We start from the raw sequence: 14953 nt of genomic DNA, 5'->3' as shown, positions 1-14953 counted from the left end.
ATACTTGTGAGGACAGCAACATTTTAGTAGGCTATTGGCTATTGTCTTTTTTCTTTTTACCAAAAAACCCTAATCCAATCCCAGCCCCTAAAGCTAACCCCTAAATGCCTAATCCTAACCCAACCTGAATATTTTCCTACAGTAAATGTAACCTTACAGCTCCTTAAAGCTCTAAAGAATCTTTGTTATCTTGTGGAGTCCAAGAGAATGGTCCTCACAAGTTCAATTTCTCAGTATACTAATACCTGGCACGCATGCTCACACGCAGTCTCTCTCTCTCTCTCTAGTCTCGCATGGCCAGACTGTTGCCTCCCACAATTTTCAAATGCTTCCGGTCATACAGTCTGGGACACGGAAGCTCTGATCATGAGTAAAATATAAAGCGGATGTGAAGCCTCCTCCCCTCTTCCGTTTCGTCTTTACAGTTGCGCAAACTAATATGAATCAAAGTCATCTAAGCATATATAGCTTGCTGCTTAGCAATTAAAATTAAAAAATAAAATGTAAAGACATTTTAAAATATATTTTCGTGACTGGAAATGCCAGCTTCCTTACTCGGATTTCGGGAGGTGTAGTTCCAGACTCTATATAGCATTCGGAGATTGTGGAATAGTTGTCTGGCTAAGCGAGACTACTCTCTCTCACACACACACACACACAAAAGCACGTGCACACGCACACAAACATTTATATCAAGTGCTCTCAAACGCATTCATACACACCAAGGGTTCCCAAACTTTTCAGGCCGCGACCCCCCAAAATAATCATATTTGAACTGGGGACCCCCCGACCCTGACAAGCACTTGGAATTGTAGGCATTACATTTAGTTTGACTCGGTTCCACGAATAAATATTGTGGAAAATAGCCTACAAGCTCACAACGATTCCCACTGCCAGCGTTGAGAGCTTGTAGATCGGCTATTTTCATAATGTTTACCTCGTTCTTACATACTATTTGACAATTTGGCCATTTTGGTATTAAAAGAGGTCTTAAAAGTCATTAAATTGTAACTTTAGAAATGTGCAGATACCCTGTATAAACCTATACTGTATGTTGGTTTGTTTACTGTTGAGTGAGAAAACAATGTTGCACATTAAGCAAATCACCCCCCCCCCCCCCCAAATAATCTGGGGACCCTCCTGGGGGTCCCGACCCCCCCAGTTTGGGAACCACTGATATACACAATGTGGAACAGCTCGTGGTGGTACCAGAGGATGTCCACCTAGGAGTTGTTTGGTTGTGTAATGATTGAACTGTCATCGTCCCCCCACCAGGCTAATGAGTACTCGCACTCGCTCCCTGCCCTGAATCCCGGCCTGGACGAAGTCAAACCCAGTCTATCCTCCGGCGCCAACCCAGACCTGGGCCCCGGCGTGTCGCAAAGCTACCCTGTAGGTAAGATCAAGTGCCGTAGTACAACAAGCACTGTGTGCCGCTACGCTACGCTGCCAAGCCACAGCTTCAGCTGAGGGGGGATTATGATCTTGTTTTACAACCATGAAAAAAGAAGAAAAAAATGAGTGAAATAAAAAACTAAAAAAAGAGAAAAGAATGTTGTGCAATTTGAATGCCGTCCGCCAAGAAATACTTCAAAAATAAAAGCAAGACAAACACAAAAACCAAAACAAAGTAAAGCGTGAATACTTTTTTTTTTTTGATACCTCTCGACTCTGAGCTGAAAAGGTGGTACGACAATGTGGTACGAGCTATGATGTTAGCAGCAGTCTTCCATCTTGTGTTTTTGCTGAACAAGCAAGGGTGATAAAGAGAGGGGGGCAGGGGGGGGGGGGGGCTGTTCAGTCACTGTTGGACAAGGACCTTTGGTGTCAGCACATCACAACTATGACTGTGTATCAGTGCAAGGTCTCGCAAAGCCACCGGGACTGAGTGCTGCTGTGTTCCATCCCCGCATGCATGCGGCGTGGCTGCACTGGTGATTTGTTCACTGCATGGGAGAGCCTTGTGTGCGACATGGCGATTTGTGTGTACGTTTTAAAAACCAAGGGAAAAAAATGAAAAGAAAAAAACAGCAGCAGTGTGCATTGTAAATATGCTTTGGCATTTCTGCCACCAAACTATAATACTGTGATAATTTTCTCTCCCTCTTATCTCTTCCTCTCCCTCTCCCTCTCTCTCTCTCTCTCCCCCTCTCCCTCTCTCTCTCTCTCTCTCTCTGTCTTACCCTCCCTCATCTTCCCATTCTCCTTGTCACAGTTAATGAGTGCCTGGCTAATTGAAATATTGTTTCATTGTTGCCATGTTATTACCAAGAAGAAGGTTAAGTTTACTGAAAGTTTACGATTACTGCCGGGGCCTGAGATTAATATATGGAGCTTTTATTAAAATTCATATAATTATGCAGCAGCCATCAAAAAAAGGCAACGAGTTCTGCGTGGGGGGAAGGACAGGGTGATTGAAAATTGCGGCAGCCCCCCCCCCCCCCTTCTCAAATGATAGCCGAGCAGCCTTATGAGAAAAGAAAGGCCCTTTTCTCATTAATATGTGGGAGGTAGATTTCCCCTGTAAGGCAGGCCTCGTGAGAAGGAAGGTGTGTGTTTGTCCTTTGTGTCCTGATGGCTCCCTAGTCCTACCAGTTCACTGTAACTGGGCGACCATTGTTTGCACCTGGGATGTTTTACAGGGGGGCTGGGTGTCTCTGCAGAGATGGCCATTGAAGGCATGCGCTCTAATGCAGGAATGCAATGCAGAAGTGAACAAAGAATAGGTTGACACACCAAAGCCTGATTTTGTTGCCCACCGAAAATAGCCTATCTACAAGCTCGGGAGCATTTGGATCGTCTATTTTTTGGGTGTACGATATACCTCCTACGCCCAAACATGTAGAAATTAGGCATAACACAAATTCAGCGTCGAGGCACTGTGCATATTTTGATGTAACACCTATATGTATAAGAATTATTATATTAGTTTCTCTATCCTGCACCACATCCGTTCTGAATATCTCACTGGAGACAAAGAAACAACACATGAGAGGTCAGCCTAATGGAACAAGCAACACTTTGACTTTCTACGGCAGTTAGTTAGTATGGTTTTCCCTCCGTGGGAGTGTGGATAAGAGGTGATACTCAGGTGTGTGGTCTCTGATGGCTGAGTGTTACAGTTTACTTGCCAGCGATAAGCCTGGCTGAGGATTTCGTTTTAGCTGTGCAAAAAAAAAAGTAGTAAATTATCTTGCAGCATTTAGGCCGAGATCCAATTTCAAATTAATTGTGTCTTTACGGGGCAAAGAACTGGAGATTACGTTCATCCTTAAAATGCTTTCTAACACCAATTAAAAAGCCTGCAGTTATTGATCTTGTTGATTTTATGTCCCGGAATTTGCATAATCTATTAAAAATGAATGATTCATAAGAGTGCTCGTTGCCAGACATCCGAATTCTCAGTGAACTGAAAGGCTTCAGAGATAGAAATCTTTTGTGTTCTCTGCTTTATCCTATTAGGGCTCAAAAGTACCTGCAAAGCAGGCTCCAATAAGAAAGGGATTTAAGGGCATTGTGCACATCATCGAAATTCAGAGGCAAGAAGCCACTTCCATTAAAACATTCTTTTTTTCTCTTCTCTCCCTTTCCTCCACATTAATGTGGTATTACCTACTAAATAGTCCCTATTAACCCATAAAAACACCAAAGGGTTCCATGAATATGTGGATGGGACAATTGCATATTGTGAGGTAATTTCTATTGTTGATATGGGAAGTAATTTCTTTGATGAATTCCCCTCCGAGAGATGGATTTCATCTCAGGTGCTTCTTATTCTTGCTCACTGAAACTACTTAAAATTCATATCGGCTGAGCCTTGGGTGAATTTATGAATAGTGGAAGGAGGAGCTCTGAACTTTTTTTGTATCTTGAAAAATAAGTGGGGAGATGGCTTCGATACGGGCAATTGTCCAGCATTTTCTAACCAAGTGGGTGTCTGTATATATCCTGAAATTACTCAACCCGCCCGCGATGTTTGGTGGGGCTTCGAGACTTCCAAGCCGCCTTTGAACACAGAGCCAATTCCCCTGAGCACTCAGTGGGAGTTTTACACCTCCTTCTCCTTCTGAGGACTGTTTAAACCTATTCCCTGCTGGGCCTGTTAACGGGAGACTCTCAAGCCCTCTTGTCCCTGAGTCAATGACACTCCTCCTCCTTCAAGGGCCAAAGCAGGTGCTCCTGTGGACCCACTTGGTCTTCATCCGTCCCGTGCTTGCACTCATTAGAAACAAAAAGTTGCGGGCTGCCGAGGGCCGTCATTTGAACTCTTTAAACTTTCCATTTCAATTAAAGAAGCCGAGTGAGCGCTCCCTGTGTGAACTTCTGACAGCAAGGCACAAAGACTTTGCCGTTGTCCAGTGAGCAGCGAGCAACGATCAGACGGCGAACCTGCTGTCAGTGATGTGTGGCCCCAATGACAAACCACTCGCCTCTCTTCCCACAGGGGAACTTCAGCGCCGGGCTCCGAAATTAATGCTTATTTCGTCTTCACAAAAGCAAACTAACCTTTGAGCACACATTTGATAATGAATGACTTTCAGCCGGTGTTCGGGGAATTAAAGCAATTTGGCTCTCCAAACATTCTTTACTTAGTTGTAATTAATTAGGGTGCAGAGATTTTTGGCTGGTGATAAATTGCTCCATTCTGCATATAGCCTAGAAAATGGAGGTCAAAGATTTCTGGTTGTTGTTGTAGCAAACACGAAGGTGTCCCTGTCATGGTAAATTTAATACTCTCGCAAGCAAAAGAGTCATTCACAAATGACTTTGTTCCTGTGCCAAATAAAAAGAAGGTCACCCGGTTTTCCTGTTGGTGTTTTAAGAAATCAAGCCGATATGAATGCTGGAAGGGCCGTACATCACGGGGGTCCCTGTTATTTGTCATGTTGTTGTGGGTTGAGATAAAACTCATGCATCTGTGTCTTTCAACGAGGTAATCGCACGTTGACAGGACCAGTTTCTTCCAGGGTGAAATGTCCCCAGTTGAAGCGACGCTCTTGTCACTCGGTACAAGCGGAGATCTGGGAAAGAATAGGCAGCGATTCCTTTCTGTACATTTATGTTGTGGTTTGTTCTCAGTTGAAAGTTGTTTATATACTTAAATTGTCGCTGTCAATGGGCTGTCACATACTGTATCGTAGCACAAGTACTTTTAAACAAATAAACAAAGCCGTTTCTATGAAATTCCACCACAAACTAAACCTGAGCTGAAAGAACAATACTGTATTCTTATCTCAATAGATCCTGCGACAAACCATCTCTCATTAACCACTTACACTGTAAACAAGAATCAAGAATCAACTTTATTAACTTTAAACCCTATATACTTAATTGACTAGGTAGGCCCCCTCCTTTTGTCCCTGTACACCAAATCTCTCCACCGAAAATAGCCGATCTACAAGTTCACGTCGTGTTGCGATGCGTTGTGAGCTTGCAGATCAGCTATTTTCGTGGAATGCTTGCAGATCAGCTATTTTCGTGGAATGTTCACCCCAGAATGGGGCTTCTAGGGTTCATGCGGTCAAGACAGAAATCAACAGGCTGTTTTGGAACAGCCGACCAAAACAAAAACAAAAATATTTGCATTGATTTGTTTTGGAAGGGAAAAAAAGAGGGCAGAGGAAAATAAATAGCTTGATTTTCTGGCGTTGAATCTAAGGGGACTGTCAGCTGAAGCAGACATTATAAAGAAGTCCATCTTTTAATGAGAATCCGGGCACACATCGCTGTTGTAAAACAACAATGGCTAGGACGCAGCTAATGAGGCTATCATTGCTATACAGAGAGTCCTTTCAACCGGCGCCTCTCTCAAAGAGGGGCTTTAAAGGGGACATAAAGCAACAGACAGAGAGTGCCTGGCAATCATATACAACTGTACACAGTAAAATCCCCAGTGTTAATTCGCAACAAATGGACCCAAATGTACTGTGTAAGTTGGGCTAAGAAGAAGTGTAAAAGGCATCGATGGCAAATATTCTAAATGCATGCGTTTCTGATCATGTGACATTTGTATATCCCATTGGTTTTCAAACTGTAATCCAGGGACCCCTAGGGGTCCTTGAGGGGATACCAGGGGTCCCCATTCAAATGAGGAGTAGTTTAATGGTGCCTTTCCACTGCATGATATGGTATAACATGACTCGCCATTGCGTTTTTCTTTACCATTAGGCAAAATAGACTTTTCGTTTTTTGTTACACCACCGTTGAGGTTCCAGCGAGCTCTGACGATCCCAAAAGGTATCAGACTACTGACTGGTCAGAGAGAGTATTAGCTTTAACTTTATCATTGTTTAGTACTCTCATATGCAAAGAATGTTGAATGTGACTAGGATGACCAGCTACATTGAGAGGGTGCTTACTATCTACTGTATTTCTCATGTATACTGTAACTATGCATGCACATTCATGCATAGTGTTACAATCATGACATTTAGACCATTTCATTTCATTTAAACCAAAACATCTTCAAATCAGGGTCCCTATAGGACAGAATCACTTGAAATGGGGGTCCATGACCGAATGAATGTCAATTTGGTGAAATAAAAATTGGAACCCACCCAGATATAAGTACAAGCCTTGGAGAAATCTTGCTGTAAAATCGCCCATACAGTAGTAGTTCAAACAAAGGAATAAGCCAATGTCAGTCCATCATGTACTGTGTTTTACATCCTAGCATCACAGGAAGATGTACAGTAAAGCCTCCCTGAAAAAAAAAGAAATATGAGGTCTCCAGACATTTGAGATTAGGGTTAAAGGAATTGCCACTCTGCGCCTAGTATTGTATTTGTCAAATACGTAGCTGCTTACCTAGAGAGTAAAATAAGCTCAGGTCAAATGCTGCGGGCATCTCATCAAAAGACCATAATAAAACTGTTAGTTTATCCAGTGTGTCTTGTAGTCATCTACAAAGTCAACTAGTTTGAATTTGAGTGAGGATAGAGGTATATTTATGCATCATTAATGACTAGTAGGGACAATTAAGTTATGTCTTGATCTGGTACATTATTTTCATGTTGCTTTGTAGTGGAAAATCCCCTTTAAGTTGAGAGTTCGGTTAGTAAACAGCTTTGTTGGAAAAGATGGCCTCCTAGCTTTGTAGCTTCACCTTATGTTTTAGAAGCCAGCCTATGAGACTCTAACAGCAGCAGCAATTGTTGGCCTTTGCACTATTTGTAGTACACTATTTGCTGTATGCAATGAATAAAACTGCGATTTTGTTGTTGTTGGATATTTCTCCCAAAGATTAATAGCTTGGAAAGTTGCAGTCTTTTTAGCTTTCTTGCTAGTTAACCACTTAAGCTCTATAATATACTGTACTTATGACAAATAGTGAAAATAGCTGATCAGCTTTTTTCAATGTATTTTCAAAAGAAGTGAGCTATTTGGAGCTGATTGCCAGACAAAGGTTTGGCATTAATTTACAGTATGAGCTTATATAACTCTAGTTGCCAACATTTGGGAAATAAGTGGCTGGTGTGGCTGCTGCCATAATAATGTATGACAAATTGGACAGATGCGTATTATTGCACCAACACAAAAGCTCCCACTGTTATGTGTGTGGCAAGCACACACAGAACAGTGGGAGCGCACACACACACACACACACACACACACACACACACACACGCACTCACGCGCACACACACACACACACACACACGCACTCACGCACACACACACACACACATACACACACTCATTCACAATCCCCCTCCAACCCGGCTAGACCCCCCACCCACAGTACTCCCACAGCTCTCTTTGACTGAGGTGCACTGGCTTGTGGCTAACTAATTCTTATTATAAATGAATGGTCTGCCATGACCTCACTCTTCTCTGTAAAGCTCTTAACACACAGCGGAGCCCTTCAGTCTTTAAGCACTTTGACCGTGTTCAAACACAATGCGGCGTTCCATGCGCCGACGCCGGCGTTCAAATAGTCAAACGCCTGGGCGACAAAAAGTCCTAATCGGTTTATGAATCGTTCCATTTTCAAATGAACACAAGATAGACATTTAATCGCTTATATCTTGATTTTATTATTTGCGTGTATGAGTGAATGGGTTCATGCGTGTTAGCGAGTGTGTGTGTGTGTGTTAGCGAGTGTGTGTGTGTGTGTGTGTGTGTGTGTGTGTGTGTGTGTGTGTGTGTGTATGTGTGTACGTGCGTGCACACGTGCGTGTGTGTGTGTGTGTGTTCGCTTGATTTTGTGCAATGCCCCCATGTCACTCTCTCATATTGTATCTGTTGTTTTATCTCTCCTCCATCCTGGCAGAAGCGTTCACTCATCCATCCCCATCCTGCATTAAGCGGGAGCCGTATGAGGCTTCCATGGCTCCTTTCACACCCACCTCCACCTCCACCTCCTCCTCCTCCTTCTCCTCCTCCTCCCTGGTGGGTCTGGGCCTTGCGGACATCCAGCCCTGCCACCCTGCCCTTTCACTAGAGGCCCCCACCTTTTCATACCCTCCTGGCCCCCATGGGCCCCGCAGCAGCCAGTATGTTGGCCAGCCTATACCAGCAGGTACTAACATTACTCAAACGTGCCATGACTTCCCCCCTCAATTAAACACTTTCGACCTGGCGTCCCTATTTTGGGCCATAAGTGTCATTATAGGTGAACTTTTCCTTAAAAAAAAAAAAAAAGAAAAATCCAAATTCTCCTGAAAAATAGCAGATCTAGAAGCTCACAGCGCTTGCGAGGTGTTGTGGGCTTGTAGATTGGCTATTTTTGCTACTGGTTGTTAGGGCTTGGATCCTTTAGGATTTGAACAATTCCGGTTGCTTAACGATTCCCTCTTTAACGGTCCGATTCCCTAACACCGCGGTTGCCTTAACGATTCCTAAATAGACCGCTACAGTCTATTTGGACTCTTACATTTGGTTCCATTTGTACACTCTCAGAGAATCTTTTCCAAATGTGGATCCGGTTTGCACCGGTTCCGGATCCCAACCCCACTCATTGTACGACAAGTTTAGCTTGATTTATTTGCCCATGTAAACCACGCAACATTGTAGTGTCGTATTCATTACGTAACAGTCATGGCCACATGCAAAATTATGTATGTAACAACATAATTTTTTGAGAAGAATGTACAGCACCTGGTCCCGCCCATATGGCATAGCAGTGGCTGCCATTTTGTGGTGCCACAGATAGAAAACCAATTATTCTAAGCCTGGGACCAAGCCATCAAGGCTCCTGGTGAATAAAAAAAAATTGAATTAAATGATATACTATATTTAAAAAATACCCCTTTTTGCGGTTTTCAAATATTTTTTGACACAGAATCAAATGTTTTATGGTCATGACTCACCAGAAGCCTAGATGGCTTGGTTCCGGGCTTAAAATAATCAATATGAATGGGCGTTCTATCTGTGGCACCACAAAATCGCCGCCACTGCTATGCCCTATACAACATACACAGTACTTTTTGTTTTTATTTGCATATGCCTGCAGTGAGACATACGTATTTGATTCCGAGCAATTTATTGCCAATGAGCAGGTATCACGCCTTGCTCATAGGACACTCTGGCAGGGAAAGACACTGGCTGTTGCGGGGACAGCAAACCTTTTAGCCATGGCAAGGCCCCCCTCTGTCCTCTGGGCTATCCTGTAACTTCTAAACACTCCCAGTTTTCAATAAACACATGGAGAAAAAAAGCCGTACAAAATCATTTTTGCATCGTTATTCGTCTTAGAATATCTCGTTTTGGCTCGCGGCTTGCGGAGGAAGCACAGAAGTGCCGTTTTACTTTGCCTGTATCAGTGAACATTCATTGTTTATATAAAGCCACTAAACAGCGGATAAGTGCCGATGCCTCTATAACTCCACAGTATGTCTTGTGGCGTTATGCTGTATTATGCCCACCAGCTTTCCTCATTAAAGCTCCATTGGGAGATGATTTCCCCTTTGAGCGCGAGCGGCCCTCTTTGCTGACAATGTCGCAGGGGCCTCGTCCACCACAGCGCTGGCCAGATTGGGTTCTGAGTGCGGTGGCCCAAAAAGCACAGTGGCTCGGGGGGGCAGCATGGGGGGAGGGGGGGGACCCAACCGTCACTCCCAATTACAGAGCTGAATATGGAGCATCTGCACTCGAGAGGCCAGTGTAGTTGGTCCTTACAATTGCGCTCTGCCCTAGCTAATGGAGAAGAGAGAGGAGGCTCATGGAGTTCAGTAAAGGTCGCTATATTTAGACAATGGTATTTGATTGTTGCAACAAGGAGACTTCTTTATTACAATCTTAAATAGAGTAGAAGTAGTTTTTTTTTTTTCAGAGGTGGAATGATACTTTTTGATCTTGACTAACGTTTTGAGGTCTATTTGTGTCTTATTTCTTTTGTGAGACGTTAAGACATTAATCAGTACGACAGTTGTTAATTCTAACTTATGCTCAAGCCATGACATTGGCATTATATGCAATTACAGTAAACAGCATTTTTCTGTCACATAAGATGAGGTGTGATGGCAGTGTTGTCACATTTAACAGTGAAAACAGTAGTAATGAAGTGTTCTTTATGTTGTCTCTCTAGGTCGGGATATGGCCAACACAACCTTACCTGGGTACCCCCCTCATGTTCCCCCTACAGGCCAGGGCAGCTACCCGACCTCCACACTCGCTGGAATGGTTCCTGGTGAGTGAAAAAAAAACTACATTATCCCTTGCGTCCCCATTTTGGGCAATGTTATTTTTAACTTTCAAAAATAGCAGATCTACAAGCTTGTGAGCTTGCCAGGCTATTTATAGTACGATGAAATACAGTATATAGGGCTTGAGTGGTTAATTATTTAACAGAGGGCAAATTGACCCTTTTTAAGAGTCCATTTTTAAACTTTGAGTTATTAACACTAAGGAGTTGGCATATAAATCTATATTTATATGTATCTGTGTGTAACAGAGGGCATTGCCCTAAAAAAAAGAGCAGATGTAAGGACCCAGAAGCCCACAGAGGAGACTCTTAGCACCAAATTACACAGGAAGGCACTGAATATTGACCTGTAGGGTAGGAGGCACACACATGCCTATATTAGCTCCCTGCGTATGATTGGATTAGACAGGTGGAATAAGTGATCAGAGACAGGGGAGAGGAGAGTTCTTCCCTTCCTATAACCTTCCCTTCCTTCCTTATTGGCTCATTATCTCCCCGGCATGGCCATTCTCAGCGGCCGTCGATAAACAGCGGCTCCCCAGCCCCGGCGCTCCGGAGCATATCCCTTTCCCCCCCACTACTTAACCTGCAGTTCAGGTTCACAGCAAACAGTTAAGGGTCAAAAGACAGAGAGGCATGGGAGCCTGGTAAATATTCAAATGGCTATCTCTCCGAGGAGGGTTCAGTGGGCTAGTGTTTCACTACCAGACACGAGCAGGACGGATCTGTTTTTGGATACTCCATATAGGCACTCTGTGGTTTAGCATTTTACTTTGAGGTGGTTAACCCATGTGGAAAGGGAAAACCAATCAAGTGCGGAGTCTTGTTAGCATATCATTAGCCGACTGCCGCGACAAAGGCGACTGGGAATCCTAATCTGGTGGATGCATGCGATTCTTCTATAAGTCACCGCCTTTTTTGTTCTTTTTGATTTCAACTCATGTTATGCAATACAGACAATACAGCAGAATACTAGCTTTGCTATTAGCAAAAAAAGGAGAGAGAGAGCTTCTTTTTGCTTTGAGATATTAACCGGTACAGTTCTCGGAGAGAGATCCTGTGATACAGTGAGACGTAGTTAAACTTCCTGTTGTTTTCCATTTGTTCTCATGTTGACAGAGCAAAAGATGAGAGCCTCAATCCCTCGGGCAGTGGTTATACTGTATGTTATAAGCCATTCATCCAACCCCACAGCCACTAAGATTTAGTGACGGGCCCCGAAACACTGTTAAAGCAAAGCTATTTCTCACCAGCATCATATAAAATCTAGCCTTTATTGTGTCATAAAAGAAGGAATGGCGTTGAACCAACAGCAATGCTCCATGACATGGCCCAAGTTACTTCCTGTGCAATGAAACTCTGAGATACAAAACATTAGACCAGGGATTGGGGGCCGGTTCAGATTGAGGTCATTAAAATTCCTCAAAGAAATACTGCCAGATTTATTGTGCCATATATGAAAAATGTATGCATGAAACAGTTTAATGCCACAAGGTATTTATTAGAATGGTTTGGAATATACTGTAGCATAAATAATGGCCAGATATCCATAAATGGGACAGGGAAAGCCTCCTTTAGTGTGGCATCCTGTATTGTTCAGTGTTGCATAACTTAAGTGAAATGAAAAAGAAATAAATTACTTGCTTGACTGGTCTCACACAGATGACTATCATTTTCCCCTCAAATTGCATCCAGTTTGAATGATGAGAAATGACTGCATGTGAAAAGGTAATGGTTTGACACATTGAAATGCTAATTGATTTGTTGTTTTGTTTTTCAGGGAGCGAGTTTTCGGGGAACCCCTACAGTCATCCACAGTACACAACCTACAATGAAGCTTGGCGATTCAGCAACCCAGCATTACTAAGTGAGTACAAATAAAATTAGGATCAAAAAAATATTTTGTTGCCGTCGGGTGGAAAACTTGTATTTCCAAAACCGTAGCTTTTTCTAATCATTATTTTAAAAACATTTTTTTTTAAATAGCTAAAATAGCCTGAGCTTGTAGAGCTGCTATTTTCACTACTTTTGTGTGACACTATTGTATGCTAAAGTAGGGCATTAATTAATGAAAACACATACAAAGTTCAAATATGGAGATATGAGGTTTCTGCCTGACAGCAACGATTTGGAGTGATGAACAGTAATTTGTGAAATAACATGTAGGCCTATGCTAAGATTTCTTTCCCCAAAACATATTTTTTAACTACCCTGGGACATAAAACAATGAATAAACCTAAATTAATTTGAGATAAATTACATTTTCAGTTTGGAATACGGTGTTTGATGGCTGATGTTACATGTGTTGCGCTCTTTCTGTTAACTTTCAGGTTCCCCATATTATTATAGTGCCGCATCGAGAGGCTCCGCCCCTCCCACTGCTGCCACTGCCTATGACCGCCACTAGTTACCATGGAAACCAAATCAACCTGCAAGACCGTGGCCTGAGCCTCCACCACATAGCCCCGGTGTGAAGTGTATGGTCTGTTGGACACTGGGGGCAGCTGCGCGTAAAATGTACCCTACAACACCCCCACACACACACACACACACACACACCCACACACACACACACACACCCGCACACACACGCGCACACACGCGCACACACACACACACACACACACACACACACACACACACACACACACACACACCATGAAGAAACAGTGGTTTCAGGATCCCAGCCAACTTCTTCTCTCTTCTCAAATTTCGGGACATTTTGAAAAAGTCTCCAACCTCTTCTTCTTCAATCTACAAGACTCGATGTTTATGAGACACTGAAAGACTCTTTTACTCCCTTTACCGGGTGGTAACTAACTGCGGTGATAAAAAAAAAAAAAATACAAAATAAAAATAAATAATGTATCAAAACGACCAAGGAAATTTATTTTCACGGTATAAGCTGCGAGACGGCTTCTTTTTTTTTGTCCCATCATGGATCGATATACTGTACATTCCTTCCCTTTGACGGATCTCACCCAAGGAAGCTGGGCCTGAGCTGAGCTTACGGTTAATGTGACTCGGAGGGTGTGTGTGTGTGTGTGTGTACATGGAACCGTGTTGGTTCCATTTGCACACAACCCGAGTTAAAATGTAGTGAGTGGCCTTCAATTCTTCATCTTGACCCCCCCCCACCACTCCAGCATGCAGTGAGATCCAAGCAGAGGGAGATTAGCAGAGCGACGGTGCGGAGGCTCTGCTGCGGTCAAGTTGTTTTAATCCATCTGAGCATAGCGTCACTTGTAACTAACCAAACCCTTCAGCATGAATAAATCAATCGCTTTTTTTCAACGATGCCATGAGAAGATTAGGAACATGTTCTCTGTGATACACAATCAAGATGTATAAAAAAAAAAAAAGAAAGGAAATGAAATAAATTAAAATTAAATCAGACATGTCGATTTGAAAATAGGGGGTGGGCATTATCATGGTCTTCTATTTGCAAGGTTTCAATAAACTAGTAAATATATTCTTGAAAATATTTTTTTTATTTCATTTTTTGATAATTCTTAATGACGTCTTACTGAATTGCAGACAGCTTGACTAGTGTTTTAATATTTACTATTCTTATTTGTCAGGACACGAGAGATCATGAGGCAAACTGTTTATTTTTTATTTTATTTTGTTAATTTTGCACTATTTTGCAACAACACTGGAGCGTTATTTTGCAAATTATGATGATGCAGATTTCAAATTTGCTTTACAGAACATCATGAAACCAACCGTGACTCCATCATTAATTCTTGGTCTGAAAAGGCACTTACAGAATCAGATATGCCACTGTTCATTGTCATTGTCCATTTGTGTGACTCGAATGCTTTAAAAATGGTTCATTATTTTGTTTAACCCTGGGAGTTTCATAACGATACTGCCTTGAAGTGCACTATTCTTAAAATATTACTGGCATTATGAACCATTTTAAGTTGACTTAAGTCTTTGGCATTTAACTACTGAGCGACAACTATCCTAATTCAAACAAGTATACTTCTAGTTCGGTGATAACAGCAATCAGCTTAAAATTCACTCAAAGTCAATTTGGATGGCGATTATCTCATTTAATGCCTTAAAACATGCGTTTCTCACAGAATCAGCTTCCACGCATGTTTTGGCCCAAGATATCATGATCATTCACAAGTTTCTTCGTCTGAAATAACATCAAAAATGGATTTGATGGACAAGCTCGAGCCGTAACTGTCAAGTGAATGTATTTTAATCGCATTTGCCAAAGACTTAGTTCTTGTTAATATTTAATTTACAGCCCGCCTTTATGCATCATGAGAGCAGTATTATTAGCCTAAACACACA

At 42.4% G+C, this 14953-nt stretch overlaps 1 protein-coding gene across 4 annotated transcripts in view; it reads left to right on the top strand.

Annotated features, from left to right (window-relative positions):
• Window positions 1-13119, top strand: part of pax2b (paired box 2b) — a gene marked incomplete at both ends in the record, with an annotated part of 33972 nt that extends 20853 nt beyond the window's left edge. For 2 of the 4 annotated variants that reach the window (XM_084078719.1, XM_084078717.1), the window contains 4 exons: window positions 1276-1396; window positions 10529-10630; window positions 12426-12512; window positions 12995-13119. In XM_084078719.1, the coding sequence (XP_083934845.1) occupies window positions 1276-1396; window positions 10529-10630; window positions 12426-12512; window positions 12995-13119 (435 nt within the window). Of the gene's footprint in view, window positions 1-1275; window positions 1397-10528; window positions 10631-12425; window positions 12513-12975 lie in introns of all 4 variants that reach the window. The other 2 variants (XM_084078720.1, XM_084078718.1) reach the window with 1 other exon arrangement.
• Window positions 13120-14953: the final 1834 nt, after the last annotated feature.

The sequence above is a fragment of the Gymnoscopelus microlampas genome (assembly GCF_963454915.1).
Source record: "Gymnoscopelus microlampas genome assembly, chromosome: 14".
Taxonomy (NCBI): domain Eukaryota; kingdom Metazoa; phylum Chordata; class Actinopteri; order Myctophiformes; family Myctophidae; genus Gymnoscopelus; species Gymnoscopelus microlampas.
The sequence above is the reverse complement of the archived record's forward strand: the minus strand, read 5'-3'. Positions and strand labels throughout refer to the sequence as shown.